Raw genomic sequence first — 14,081 nt, forward strand, 5'->3', positions numbered from 1 at the left:
CCTTCTCCTTCCTCCCCTCCTAAATTTGTGTCCATCTGCTCCACTAGATTGTAAACTCCTCGAAGCTGGGATCCTGTCTCCTAACTCTGTTGTAGTTTCTCAAGTATTTAGTACAATGCTCTGCTCAATAAATGCTGCTCAATAAACGCTGCTCAGAGAAGCAGCGTGGCTCAGTGGAAAGAGCATGGGCTTTGGAGTCAGGGCTCATGAGTTCGAATCCCAGCTCTGCCACTTGTCGGCTGTGTGACTGTGGGCAAGTCACTTAACTTCTCTGGGCCTCAGTTCCCTCATCTGTAAAATGGGGATTAAGACTGTGAGCCCCACGTGGGACAACCTGATTCCCCTATGTCTACCCCAGCGCTTAGAACAGTGCTCGGCACATAGTAAGCGCTTAACAAATACCAACATCATCATCATCATCAATAAATGGTATTAACAGACTGCAAAAAATCTAATTTTCATTTGGGGACCCATTATAAATGAAGTAAACAACCTGACCACAAAGAAGATCTTATTCATTCATTCAATAGTATTTACTGAGTGCTTACTATGTGCAGAGCACTGTACTAAGCGCTTGGAATGTACAATTAAGCAACCGATAGAGGCAATCCCTGCCCAACGATGGGCTCACAGTCTTTAAACTCATCTAGCTAGCAAAGCCTGTTCCCCCTGGCCATCTGAGTAAGCTTATGGGAAAGACCTGTCCAACCTGATTTCCTGCATCTATCCCAGTGCTTAGTACAGTCCTTGGTACATATTAAGTGCTTAACAAATAGCACAGCTATTCTTATTAGACAGAACGGAACTGTACAATTTTCAAGAACAGAGACCCCTCAAGAATCCACTCAGTTCACCCTAAAGTCATCTTTTTTTACTGATATAAACTATCATGTGAGCCACTGTAACAAGGGAAACCCAAAGTGGGAAGACTTGCTTGCTAAAACTACAAGAGCTTACTTTATGTGCGTTCATCCACTTGAAAACAGCTTATTCCCCAAAGTGCCACCTATCTTTAAGAGTTTAGCAGACATGAGTTTCATCCAAGAGCCAACTTTTCAAAGGCCTCATTCTGACACATCATTCTAGAAGCTTTCTCCAACGAAAAATGTTAAAAAAAAAAATACTCAAGTTCTTTCCAGTTTTGCAATGCTCCTTTTGATCAGGGGAGTGATAGCAATAATAATAATCTGTGGTATTTGTTAAGCACTTGCTATGTAAAAAGCATTGTGCTCAGCACTGGTGTTGATATAAAATCATATTGGACACAGTCCTGGTCCCACAGGGGCCTCGGTGTGTAAAGGAAAGAGAAACATGTGTTAATCTCCACTTTATAGAGGAAAGTGAGTCAGAGAAGTCAAGAGAATTGTCCAAGATCACACAGAAGGCAAGTAGAAGAACCCAGGTCTACTGATTCCCAGTCCTCTGATCTTTCCACTAGGCCATAATGTTGTACATCCCCAAATAGCACACGAGTTTGCTTCTATAAACTGGTTGTTTCAAAAGCACTGAAAATGGATTTTACCAATGCTATTAACCTATTCATCTTCATAGCTTAGATATCAGGAAAACTAGAATGAAGAGGAAGCAAACTTGCTTGCATCCCACATCACAGAAGGAGAAAACTGGTCACAGAGGAACCATGCTCACTTATCAATGAATGACCAACTTATTCTCCAGAAAACGGGGGATGGAATGGGGTATATTAATGAAACCATCAGCCTGTACTGTTTGCCAGGCAGAGAACGCTACTCTTACTTGGCTTTGTTAAGGGGCTAGTTGCAAAGATGGCTGAGATCGCTATTTGAGTCTACCCAGGGCGGAAGCAGTGTATTTGTGACTAATCCTAGACCTTCTGGTGTTCTATAATGTTGTGAAATTTAGTTGGCAGGGTCTGGGTCCATGGCCAGTTATTAATGTCAAGATCCAAGCTCTAAAATCTCACTGTGGACTTACTAAAGCATTAAGGTGAGTTTGAATTTTTTTTTTGTATTAAGGTTAAGAAACCATGTGTTCTGGGCCAAGTCACCTAGTTAAAATGAGAGCCTACTTGAAGATAATAATAATAATTCATTATAATAATTATGGTATTTGATAAGCACTATGTGCCTGGCACTGTACTGGTTTGTTCTCCCACAAGCAAAATGGATTGGACGCAGTGCCTGTCTCCTGTAATAATAATAATGTTGGTATTTATTAAGCGCTTACTATGTGCAGAGCACTGTTCTAAGCGCTGGGGTAGATACAGGGTAATCAGCTTGTCCCTTGTGAGGCTCACAGTTTTAATCCCCATTTTACAGATGAGGAAGCTGAGGCACTGAGAAGTGAAGTGACTTGCCCACAGTCACACAGCTGACAAGTGGCAGAGCCGGGATTTAAACCCATGACCTCTGACTCCCAAGCCCACGCTCTTCACTTAAGCATTCAGCCATGTAGGGCTCCCAGTCTCAATCCCCATTTTACAGATGAGATAACCGAGATTCAGAGAATAATAATAATAATGCTGGTATTTGTTAAGCATTTACTATGTGCCAAGCACTGTTCTAAGCACTGGGGTAGATACAGGGTAATCAGGTTGTCCCACATGAGGTTTACACTCTTAATCCCCATTTTACAGATGAGGTAACTGAGGCACCGAGAAGTTAAGTGACTTACCCAAAGTCACACAACAGACAGGTGGCAGAGCCTGAATTAGAACCCATGACCATGGGCTGAATCCTAAGCCCGGGCTCTTTCCACTGAGCCAGGAGAAGTGAAGTGACTTGCCCAAGGTCACACAGCAGACAAGTGGCAGAGTCAGGATTAGAACCCATGACCTTCCGGTTTGATCTTCATACACAGATCCTGATACTGTGTTGTGCTGTCATTTGGAACTATGACCACCACTCTCACCACTGCCTCGGGTGTTTAAGGGGTAGTTGCCAACCTAACTAGAAGCAGCAGTGCCTAATGGATAGAGCATGGGCCTGGGAGTCAGAAGGACCTCCCAGCTCCACCACTTGTCTGCTGTGTGACCCTGGGCAGGTCACATCCCTTCTCGGGGCCTCGCTTGCCTCATCTATAAAACAGGGATTAAGACTGTGAGCCCCATGTGGGACATGGACTGTGTCCAACCTGATTGTCTTCAGCTTTTAGTAGAATGCCTGGCTCATCGTAAGCGCTTAAAAATGCCATTAAAAAAAGGGGGACGGGGGTTGAGTCAAAGAAGAGGCCTGTTGGGATGTTCTGGTAAGCCACCTCTCCCTCTGGCCTCTCTCTTCACTGATACTAAACCCTCCACCTCCTCTCTGTCCTCTAGAGGAAGAGTGGTGCTGGCATGATACTTTCAAGGCCTCACTGAATGTCCTCTCTCCTTTGGAGAAGCAACGACCATGGGGACCAGGGGTTATAAAAGGGGATTGCTCTGGGCAGTGGGAACAGACACACACACCTCCCTGAGGAGCCGGACACACAACTGTGAAGCTAGCAGGGTTGTGTGAGGTTCATGGGGACAAACCCTCCCCGACCTCCCAGGAAGGCAGTACTGTGAGACTTGTGGGATTCTGTGAGGCTCATGGGGTCAGTTGCCACCCCCCTCAACCCCTGAAGAGCCACGAGGCAGCACTGTGAGAATCACCGAGGTGTTCTATAGCAGATAAACAACTCTCTTCTGAAGTTTCTTTCCTCCGGTTGTAATGACTAGCAGCAATGGGAGAGAAAAATTGTGTGTGAGTGGCAGATGTTATTTGGTGTGAGTGGCAGATGTTTTAATCAATCATATCCTGTCTGCAGGAACCAGAATGTGTGGCTAATTTGCAGGTCATAAATCAACACCTTCAACCGGGGTGGGGAGGATCAGATAGAGGCTTGTAATCTGTAATCCAATTAAAAGTACTTTGGCAATTTGCACCTGGACTGTGAGCCCCACAAGACACAGGGACTACAGGGGAAGCAGCGCGGATAGAGGATGGGCCTGAGAGTCAGAGGGTCATGCCTTCTAATCCTGGCTCCACCACTTGTCTGTTGTGAGAAGCTGCGTGGCTCAGTGGAAAGAGCACGGGCTTTGGAGTCAGAGGTCATGGGTTCGAACCCCGGCTCGGCCACTTGTCAGCTGTGTGACTTTGGGCAAGTCACTTAACTGCTCGGTGCCTCAGTTACCTCATCTGTAAAATGAGGATTAAGACTGTGAGCCCCACGTGGGACAACCTGATTCCCCTGTGTCTACCCAAGCGCTTAGAACAGTGCTCGGCACATAGTAAGCACTCAACAAATACCGACATTATTATTATTATTATTGTGAGACCTTGGGCAAGGCACTTCCCTTCTCTGTGCCTCATTTACCTCCTCGGTAACATGAGGAATAAGAATATGAACCCCAAGACTGTGTCCAGCCTGATTTGCTTGTATCCACCCACGTGCTTAGTACAGTGCCTGACATAGTAATAGAGAAGCAGCTTGGCTTAGTGGGTAGAGCATGGGCTTGGGAGTCAGAAGTCATGGGTTCTAATCCCTGCTCTATCACTTATCAGCTGTGTGACTTTGAGGTATAGAGAAATTAAGTAACTTGCCCAGTTACCTCATCTGTAAAATGGGGATTAAGACTGTGAGCCCCACGTGGGACAACCTAATTACCGTGTATTTACCCCAGCGCTTAGAACAGAGCTTGGCACATAGTAAGCGCTTAATACCATCATGAATTAATAATTGCTTAATGACCACAATTATTATTACTAATCTATCTTGTACCCACCCCAAGATTGAACACAGTGCCTAGCACATAATATCTGCTTAAAAGTACCACAATTTCCTATGCTTTGGAAGATCCACCTCGAAACTGTGACTTCCAGTTTGTCACACCTGTGGTATCCCCAGGATCAGCCATGGCAACCTATTAGAATTGCCTTATTAATGTGTTTTTTTTCCCTTGAAATAAAAGCACCACTTGCTTTCTCTCCTCCTCCATACTCCATAAAGTCTTCTGTTTCTGCTGGCAGCTTTAATATTTGAAGAAAAAATAGAAAACTTATTGCTTAAATATGTTTGTGCCTGATAACTCATTCTGAAAAACAGCAATTAACTTTCCATATAATGCCTTTTCACCCTGTTAGAGGCTTTCACATTAATAGGTCATTTGGGACTTTGTAATGCTAATAAAGCTATTGCCCAATAAGAGTTCATTTAGCTAAGTAAAACCATAGATGAACAATCTAAAGCACAGAATCAGTAAGCCAACCCTACAGCTTAACAGTGGACCTCAACATTCATTCATTCATTCAATAGTATTTATTGAGCGCTTACTATGTGCAGAGCACTGTACTAAGCGCTTGGAATGAACAAGTCGGCAACAGATAGAGACAGTCCCTGCCATTTGACGGGCTTACGGTCTAATTGGGGGAGACGACAGACTAGAACAATGGCAATAAATAGAGTCGAGGGGAAGAACATCTCGTAAAAACAATGGCAACTAAATAGAATCAAGGCGATGTACATTTCATTAACAAAATAAATAGGGTAATGAAAATATATACAGTTGAGCGGACGAGTACAGTGCCGAGGGGATGGGAAGGGAGAGGGGGAGGAGCAGAGGCAAATGGGGGGAAAAGAGGGTTAAGCTGCGGAGAGGTGAAGGGGGGGTGGTAGAGGGAGTAGAGGGAAAAGAGGAGCTCAGTCTGGGAAGGACTCTTGGAGGAGGTGAGTTTTAAGTAGGGTTTTGAAGAGGGGTAGAGAATCACTTTGGCAGAGGTGAGGAGGGAGGGCATTCCAGGACCGCGGGAGGACGTGGCCCGGGGGTCGACGGCGGGATAGGCGAGACCGAGGGACGGCGAGGAGGTGGGCGGCGGAGGAGCGGAGCGTGCGGGGTGGGTGGTAGAAAGAGAGAAGGGAGGAGAGGTAGGAAGGGGCAAGGTGATGGAGAGCCTCAAAGCCTAGAGTGAGGAGTTTTTGTTTGGAGCGGAGGTTGATAGGCAATCACTGGAGTTGTTTAAGAAGGGGAGTGACATGTCCAGATCGTTTCTGCAGGAAGATGAGCCGGGCAGCGGAGTGAAGAATAGACTGGAGTGGGGCGAGAGAGGAGGAAGGGAGATCAGAGAGAAGGCTGACGCAGTAGTCTAGCCGGGATATCACGAGAGCCCGAAGCAGTAAGGTAGCCGTTTGGGTGGAGAGGAAAGGGCGGATCTTGGTGATATTGTAAAGGTGAAACCGGCAGGTCTCGGTAACGGATAGGATGAGTGGGGTGAACGAGAGAGACGAGTCAAGGATGACACCGAGATCGCGGGCCCGAGAGATGGGAAGGATGGTCGTGCCATCCACGGTGATAGGGAAGTCAGGGAGAGGACTGGGTTTGGGAGGGAAGATGAGGAGCTCAGTCTCACTCATGTTGAGTTTTAGGTGGTGGGCCGACATCCAGGTGGAGACATCCTGGAGGCGGGAGGAGATGCGAGCCTGAAGGGAGGGGGAGAGGACAGGGGCAGAGCTGTAGATCTGCGTGTCATCTGCGTAGAGATGGTAGTCAAAGCCGTGAGAGCAAATGAGCTCACCAAGGGAGTGAGTATAAATGGAGAACAGAAGAGGGCCAAGAACTGACCCTTGAGGAACTCCAACAGTTAAAGGATGGGAGGGGGAGGAGGCACCAGCGAAGGAGACCGATAATGACCGGCCAGAGAGGTAAGAGGAGAACCGGGAGAGGACGGAGTCCGTGAAGCCAAGGTGAGATAAGGTATGGAGGAGGAGGGGATGGTCAACAGTGTCAAAGGCAGCAGAGAGGTCAAGGAGGATTAGAATGGAGTAGGAGCCATTGGATTTGGCAAGAAGGAGGTCACGGGTGACCTTAGAGAGAGCAGTCTTGGTAGAGTGGAGGGGACGGAAGCCAGATTGGAGGGGGTCCAGGAGAGAATGGGAGTTAAGGAATTCTAAGCAGCGATTGTAGACGACGTGGTTTTTGAAGTACATGGTTTTCAAAAACATGGTTTTTGAAGTACAAATTGTAAGAAAGTGGACATTCAGAATCAAAATCAAATAGGGATGCAGTCTCTGAGCATGAGGATAGAAGTGAAACTGGGTTGGTCAGCATGTCCTGTGTAGGTACAAGCTCCTTCAAGTTCTCTGTTGCCTCCAACAGAAACCACCTTCTGCATTCCGGTTTCCTAGTAATATGCAGTCACTGAGAATTTGGGTTAAGATTTCTAGATTGACAGATGGTCGTTACCAAGTTACTAGACTGGCGTAGCATATTTAACTTTGGCAGAGGAGGCTAAATGTGGGAAACACCCTTTAATCCAGGGCCTATAATGTTTGTATTTGGAAGACATTTGATTCAGGAGATACAGAATTCTATTAAACATTAAAAAGCAATGTCCCTTCTGGATGACTCTTCTCAATGGGGGCTTTTCCATTAAGTTCCTCTTGTCCACAGTGTTTTCAATCAATCCTACTTACTAAGTGGCTCACTCTATGCACAACTCTGTACCAAGCACTTGGGAATGTACAATAAAGTAAATATGATCCCTGTCCTCGAGGAGCTTACAATTTTGCTGATATCTTGGTGAAGAGAAGATCATCTATGCCAAAAGCCCATTTCCTACACTACCTCCATTCTCTCTTGATTTGCTCCATACCCTCATCTCAAATGTTTCTTCAAGAATATATGTGGTGATCCCAACAGGGCTTAGTTGGAGTCATTCAGCCCTTCCCATGGTGGGAGAAGTTACTGTGGTGTTTTCCTGAAGGACTGTGTCCTTGTTAATATTCAACTATTTCCCTCAGAGGGTAGGGGAACAGGGAGGGGCAGTAAATTATCTCTATCCCTATATTTTCACCCACTATCCCTGGTGCTCACTAACTGATGAATTGATTAGCAGATCTTCTCCTTTTGGTGTCAGTGATTGTCAAAGAAGAATGTTCCTACCACTTTTCAATTACTTAGAATGCAAGAAAATCCAAAGTGGAGCAGTTTAAGCATTCATCTAAGCCCAGTACTCTATGTATTTGGTATCTGGAAAGGCTGCCTGGAAGAGGTAGGATTTCAAAAGGGCCTTGAAGTTGAGGAGAGCAATTGTCTCCTGGTGTGAAGTAAGAGGGAGCTCTAGGCAGAAGGGAAGGCTTGTGAAAATAGGTTTTGCTCCTCAGTTGGTTGTACTGTTTGCAGTTCTGTCCTGAGGCAGCACAAATACTATCAAAACTGGAGAGGGAATCAATCTCAAAAATCATGAATTTAAGTGCAGTCACATTTATGAGGCTGAAACACAAATAAATCTATTTTTGAGGAGAAAAACACACAGGTGACAAGGCATCAGAAGACTGTTCATTTCCCAGATCAGGTGCTTTTTCATGATGTCCTCCTCACCCAAAGGCCAGGTACATTCTGGGGCCAGAGAGACTAGGACAAGTCACAGGGAGTAGGATGGTCTAGAGGAGGATAGTGCGTGAGCTGGAGCAGAATGAGAAAGGAGGAAAGATAAGTAGGGGGAGAAGGAGCTGATTGAGTGCCCTAAAGCCAATGGTCAGAAGTTTCTGCTTGATGCTCATAAATCAGAAAATAAATCAGAGTACCAAAGAAAGACCACTTCATTTCAATGGGAGGCGGAAAACAAGATTCCTCAATTCCCACCGTAATGAACAACAATACGCTCTTGAGGGCTGTGCTTTGCTCTATTCATACTACACTTTATTATTAATTACGCATTCAGATTTTGAACTGGGCCCTGATGCAAACGGATTGGCATTTATGCATTTGAAATTAAATCACTGTCACATTTCTGAAGGCAGCATCATAATTCTAAGCGACCAAGAATCCACTGAGGCCTCTTTCTCTTTCTCTCCCTTCCTTTCTTTCCCTTCTGTTTATGCAAATACATGTACACACATGCACATCCACACAGATATAGAAAGAGAAATCCTACTTTAATGCTTCCTCCTGAGAAAGTGAAAATTTCCATTTCTTCCATTTCTAGGGCTTACATTACAAAGCCTGGCCCCAGAATGCACCTGGCCGTTGGCAATGCCGCATGGGTGAGGAGGACATCATGAAAATGCACTGATCTGGGAAATGAACACTCTCCTGCTGCCCAGTCACCTGTGAGTTCATTTTCTCTTCAAAGATAGATTTCTGATTGTGCTTCAGCCTCATAAAAGTGACTGCGCTTAAATTCATGATTTTTGAGATTGATTCTCTCTCCATTTTTGATACTATTTGTGCCACCTCAGGGTAGAACTGCAAATAGTACCTCCAACTGAGAATTTGGCAACTCCTACCCAGAGTCATTCCTGTGACAACATTAGGGACTGCGCAAGTCAAATGCAGGCCGGATGGATTCCCTCCCAATTCAGCTTCTCCTCACAACTTTTACAAACAACTCACCAGCCATTTGGGTTTTCTATTTCACCATTCTAGAAATTTCAAGAGAATCTAAGTACAACTAATCATACTTCCTCTCCCTTCTGGAGATCTATTGTAAAAACAACCCCAAACACATGAGAAAGTTTGGCTCAGAACATTCCCAGCACTGATACATTTCACCGAGACGGGCATAATGACCATATTTGACAAGGAATATCGGCATTTGAAAAGAAAGAAATTAAAGCATTTTTTGCCCTTGGAAGAAAATGTCAAAAGTAAATGTGTAGTCTTCAAGTCAAAGTCAATTTTTTAAAACTTAAACTGCCTTCTGATTCCTCCCGCTGAGTTACTTCTTTAAAAACCAGGTTTTAAGATCAATCGATACCAGACGAAACTGGGGATGAAAAGTTTACTTTGCTGAATCTTAATAGCCAGGATAGACCACTTTCTCTCTCTCTCTCTCTCACACACACACACACACACACTCTCACGCAGTTCCATAAATTATTTCCAACACCTCTGTGCCTCTCCCCTCCCCGCCGCCCCCCCCCCCCCCCCCCCCCGCGCCCGGCCCTCATTCCATCCCCCAACTCCATTAAATGTATACAGCATGTGCTTCCCGGATATCAACACTCAGGATGGCAAAGAAAACATATTTTCTTCAGATATGTAAAATCAATCTAAAAATCTTAAGCTCCAATAAGAAACACGACAAGTAGCACGGCCACCAACACAGCACTCAGTTATTTTCAGGTCGCAACAACGCTGCTAAACGTTTCAGTATGTAAGGATTTCTGCGCCCCATCATCCAGCCCCTTCACGGCCATAAAGATCCATACGTGAAAAGAGACGATGCCTTCTAATATCACTAGAGGACCGGGACCGAACCGACCGTCTCTTCCCTGGAAAGGCACGCGGAGCCGATTTATGAGCATATCCACTTACTCTGCTACGGCGGTGTTGCTGAAAGAATTATCCTGAAGGCTGAAACAAAAACAAGAAAACATCAGATAAGTCAGGCCGGCCAGCCGTTTCGCTGAATCCTCCTCGGGAGTAAGAACACATACACAGACATGGCATTGCAAGGCAAGCCTCTGTGTTCGCTCTCCATGCACATACTGTACCTTGGGCTGATCTGCACATGCTCATAATGAACACCCCTCAGGGATTAGGCTGCAACATTGACAGACCACAAAGTCCATCAGGCAGTGCTCTGAACACGCCCCGGGCCCCTGGGGCAGAGCAGAAGATCTCCAAAACGGGTCACGTCTTGAAAGTTACCCACCACAGGCTGTCAAATCGCAGCCGGCGACTGTTCCGCGTTCAAACAAAAGCTGGATGCTGTGCTGTGGAGCCCATTTAATTGGGGCTTTTTGAATCTGCCAGCCGCACTCAGGGCTTGAAATAGGAATGACTAACTGTTTATCCCCAGGTAGATTCCCAAGAGATTTTTTACTTCCAGAAGTCTCACACAAATTGTGCGGCGAGCCAAACCCAAAGGATGTTGCGAACAATTAATCTTTCAGCTAGGAGCGGCTCAGCGAGCACAGGGCTGCTGTCGTGGTTGGGTTTCTCTCTCCCTCCCTCTTGACTAAGGAGGTGGCGAGCGACAAACACTGCTTCTGCAGAGCGGCACCTAGCAACGGATCTGGCCTGGAACCGTTAGGTGGGACCGCACAGGATGTGGGGGGGGCAGATGAGGTTTATGTTCAGCCCTGGTGATGGTATGATTTGACCCTGTAAGACAGGGAAGCTTGGAAAACCCTATGTTTACTCACATGAGGGGGGGGCGAGGGGGGTTGGGGGGTGGAGAGGGGAGAAAAACGACACATTTCAGACATAGGTGCCATGGGATAATGGGACTGAGGAGACCCCAGGGAGAACTTGAGAGGGGTTTCGGATGGGTGAGATTTGGCATCCCACTGTAGCTTGCCCTGGTAGGGACCCCTGAATCCATTTTACAATTCCCTTCAGCACAAATGAAAGCCCAGACTGAGTGGATCAAGTGATCCCTCCCAAGGCAGCCAGTGTCCCCACCACCATCTCCCTTAGTACTCAGCCTCCTCCTCTTCCTTGCCCAGTTTCCTTTTTTTTTTTTTTAATACCACGTACTGTACTAAGTGTTTGGGTAGACAGAAGATAAACTATACAAAAACTGGGGATCAGTCTTAATACCCATTTTCCAGATGAGGTAGCTGAGGCAGAAGCAGCGTGGCTTAGTGGAAAGATCACGGACTTGGAAGTCAGAGGTCGTGGGTTCTAATCCCTGCTCCACCACTTGTCAGCTGTGTGACCTTGGGCAAGTCACTTAATTTCTCTGGGCCTCAGTTACCTCATCTGGAAAATGGGGATGAAGATTGTGAGCCCCACGTGGGACAACCTTTCATTCATTCATTCAATAGTATTTATTGAGCGCTTACTATGTGCAGAGCACTGTACTAAGCGCTTGGAATGAACAAGTCGGCAACAGAATGAGACAGTCCCTGCCGTTTGATGGGTTTACGGTCTAATCGGAGGAGACAGACAGACAAGAACAATGGCAATAAACAGAGTCAAGGTGATTCCCTTGTATCTACCTTAGACTTAGAACAGTGATTCGAATCCCGGCTTTGCCACTTGTCAGCTGTGTGACTGTGGGCAATTGACTTCACTTTTCTGTGCCTCAGTTACCTCATCTGTAAAATGGGGATTAAGACTGTGAACCTCACGTGGGACAACCTGATTGCCCTGTATCTACCCCAGCGCTTAGAACAGTGTTCTGCACATAGTAAGCGCTTAACAAATATCCAAAAAAGTGCTTGGTTCATAGTAAGCACTTAACAAATACCAATATTGTTATTATTATTATTAATAAAGAAGTTAAATGACTTGTCCAAGGCCACACAGCACACAAGTGGAGTCAGGATTAGAACCCAGGTCTTCTGACTCCTGGTCTTATGTTCTTTCCAATAAGTCACACTGCTTTGTATAGCTTTTCCCTTCACAGCTTCTTCTGCTTAAGAGAAGACAGGTAGTCCCATCCCCCAACCCTCCCAGCCTATTCAGCAAGGTGGCATTGCTGGGATGAAGCCTTACTGGGAAAAGGAGCTCTTCCCTATTCTCCCTCCACACTTTGGCTCCATTTGAGAGGTGATTGTAAGCACTTTGAGAGCAGCAGGAGCTGGTCCTGATTCTCTGATAATTTCCCAAGTGTGTAGTACAGAGCTCTGCGCAGCATAAGTATTCAATAAATATTAATGGGGGGTTTTAGGGGTTGTGCTTCCCACTTTGGGCCACTTAGGGTAGAGCCATCTCACCTTCTCAAAGACTAAACACTGAATTCCGAAGCAGCAGCTTGGTCTTCAGCTTCCCTATTTCCCAAGAAATTCAGGAGGGACAAGTGCAAAAACTTTCCAACCATGTTTCCCCACTCCTCCAAAAACTCCAGGGGTTGCCCATCCTCCTTCATATCAAACAAAAACTTGTCATCATTGTCTTTAAAGCACTTAATCACCTTGCCCCCTTCTGCCTCACGTCACTACTCTCCTACTACAACCCAGCCCCCACACTTCACTCCTCTAAAGCCAACCATCTTACTGTACCACGATCTCATTTATCTCACCACCAACCTCATGCCCACATCCTGCCTCCTCATATTCAAGAGACAATTACTCTCCCCCACTTCAAAGCCTCACTGCAGGCACATCTCCAAAAAGCCTACCCTGACTAAGCCCTCCTTTCCTCTTCTCCCACTCCCTTCTAAGTCCTGACTTGCTCCCTGTATTTTATCCCCTCTCCCAACCCCACAGCACTTGTATAAATATCCGTAATTTATTTATTTATTCATATTAACGCCTGCTTCCTCCGCTAGACTGTAAGCTCATTCTGGGCAGGGATTTGTCTGCTTATTCTCATATTGTAGTCTCCCAAGCTGTTAGTACAATGCTTTGCACACAGTAAGTGCTCAATACGAATGAATCAATGAAAGTGCTAGGGACTGTAGTTAGAGACAAAGTTCATGACACATTTACAGGATTGGATAACACTATCTAAAACTTACTGATGACCTCAGGGTGAACAGGAGCCAGTAATGGCTTGATTGTCTAAAATTCAGCAAAACACTGGGATTTCTCAACAGTAGAGCAACTGATAAGGGCAGGAAATAATCTCCCCACTAGAATCTGCCCTATGTCCAGTTTTGGTGAGCACACTTTTTCAAAAGATATGGAGAAACAGGAGAGAGCCCAGAGAACGTTAATGATTACAGGGATGGAAGATAAATCCCTTGAATTGGCTCACACTAGTCTATTTGACAATTTCTGGCATAACTAGAAATGTGTCAAGCGATTCTAAAGACTCCCTAATCAATAATATTTATTGAGCACTTGCTCGGTGCTGAAGTTGTACTTTTCAGGTAGAGGACAGATATAATAATAATAATATTTGTTAAACACTTACTATGTGCAGAGCACTGTTCTAAGCGCTGGAGTAGATACAGGGTAATCAGTTTGTCCCACTTGGGGCTCACAGTTAATCCCCATTTTACAGATGAGGTAACTGAGGCACAGAGAAGTTAAGTGACTTGCCCACAGTCACACAGCTGACAAGTGGCAGAGCCGGGAGTCGAACTCATGACCTCTGACCCCGAAGCCCAGGCTCTTTTCCACTGAGCCACGCTGCTTCCCGTATAGGGAAGGATATAGGGTATAGGGTATAGATATAGGGTATAAAGTTGTGTCCGCAAGTCCAACAGTGGATGCAGGAGGGAGCAAAGTGCTTCGGTGATGGGAAA

At 45.7% G+C, this 14,081-nt stretch overlaps 1 protein-coding gene across 2 annotated transcripts in view; it reads right to left on the reverse strand.

Annotated features, from left to right (window-relative positions):
- FAM13C (family with sequence similarity 13 member C) overlaps nucleotides 1–10,428 on the reverse strand; it is a 126,694-nt gene extending 116,266 nt beyond the window's left edge. For both annotated transcript variants that reach the window (XM_029059499.2, XM_029059498.2), the window contains exon 1: nucleotides 10,256–10,428. In XM_029059499.2, coding sequence (XP_028915332.1) covers nucleotides 10,256–10,317 — 62 coding nt within the window. In that variant the 5' untranslated portion in view covers nucleotides 10,318–10,428. The remainder of the gene's footprint in view (nucleotides 1–10,255) is intronic.
- Between the last annotated feature and the right edge of the window lie 3,653 nt (nucleotides 10,429–14,081).

The sequence above is a fragment of the Ornithorhynchus anatinus genome, chromosome 3, assembly GCF_004115215.2.
Source record: "Ornithorhynchus anatinus isolate Pmale09 chromosome 3, mOrnAna1.pri.v4, whole genome shotgun sequence".
NCBI classification, from domain to species: domain Eukaryota; kingdom Metazoa; phylum Chordata; class Mammalia; order Monotremata; family Ornithorhynchidae; genus Ornithorhynchus; species Ornithorhynchus anatinus.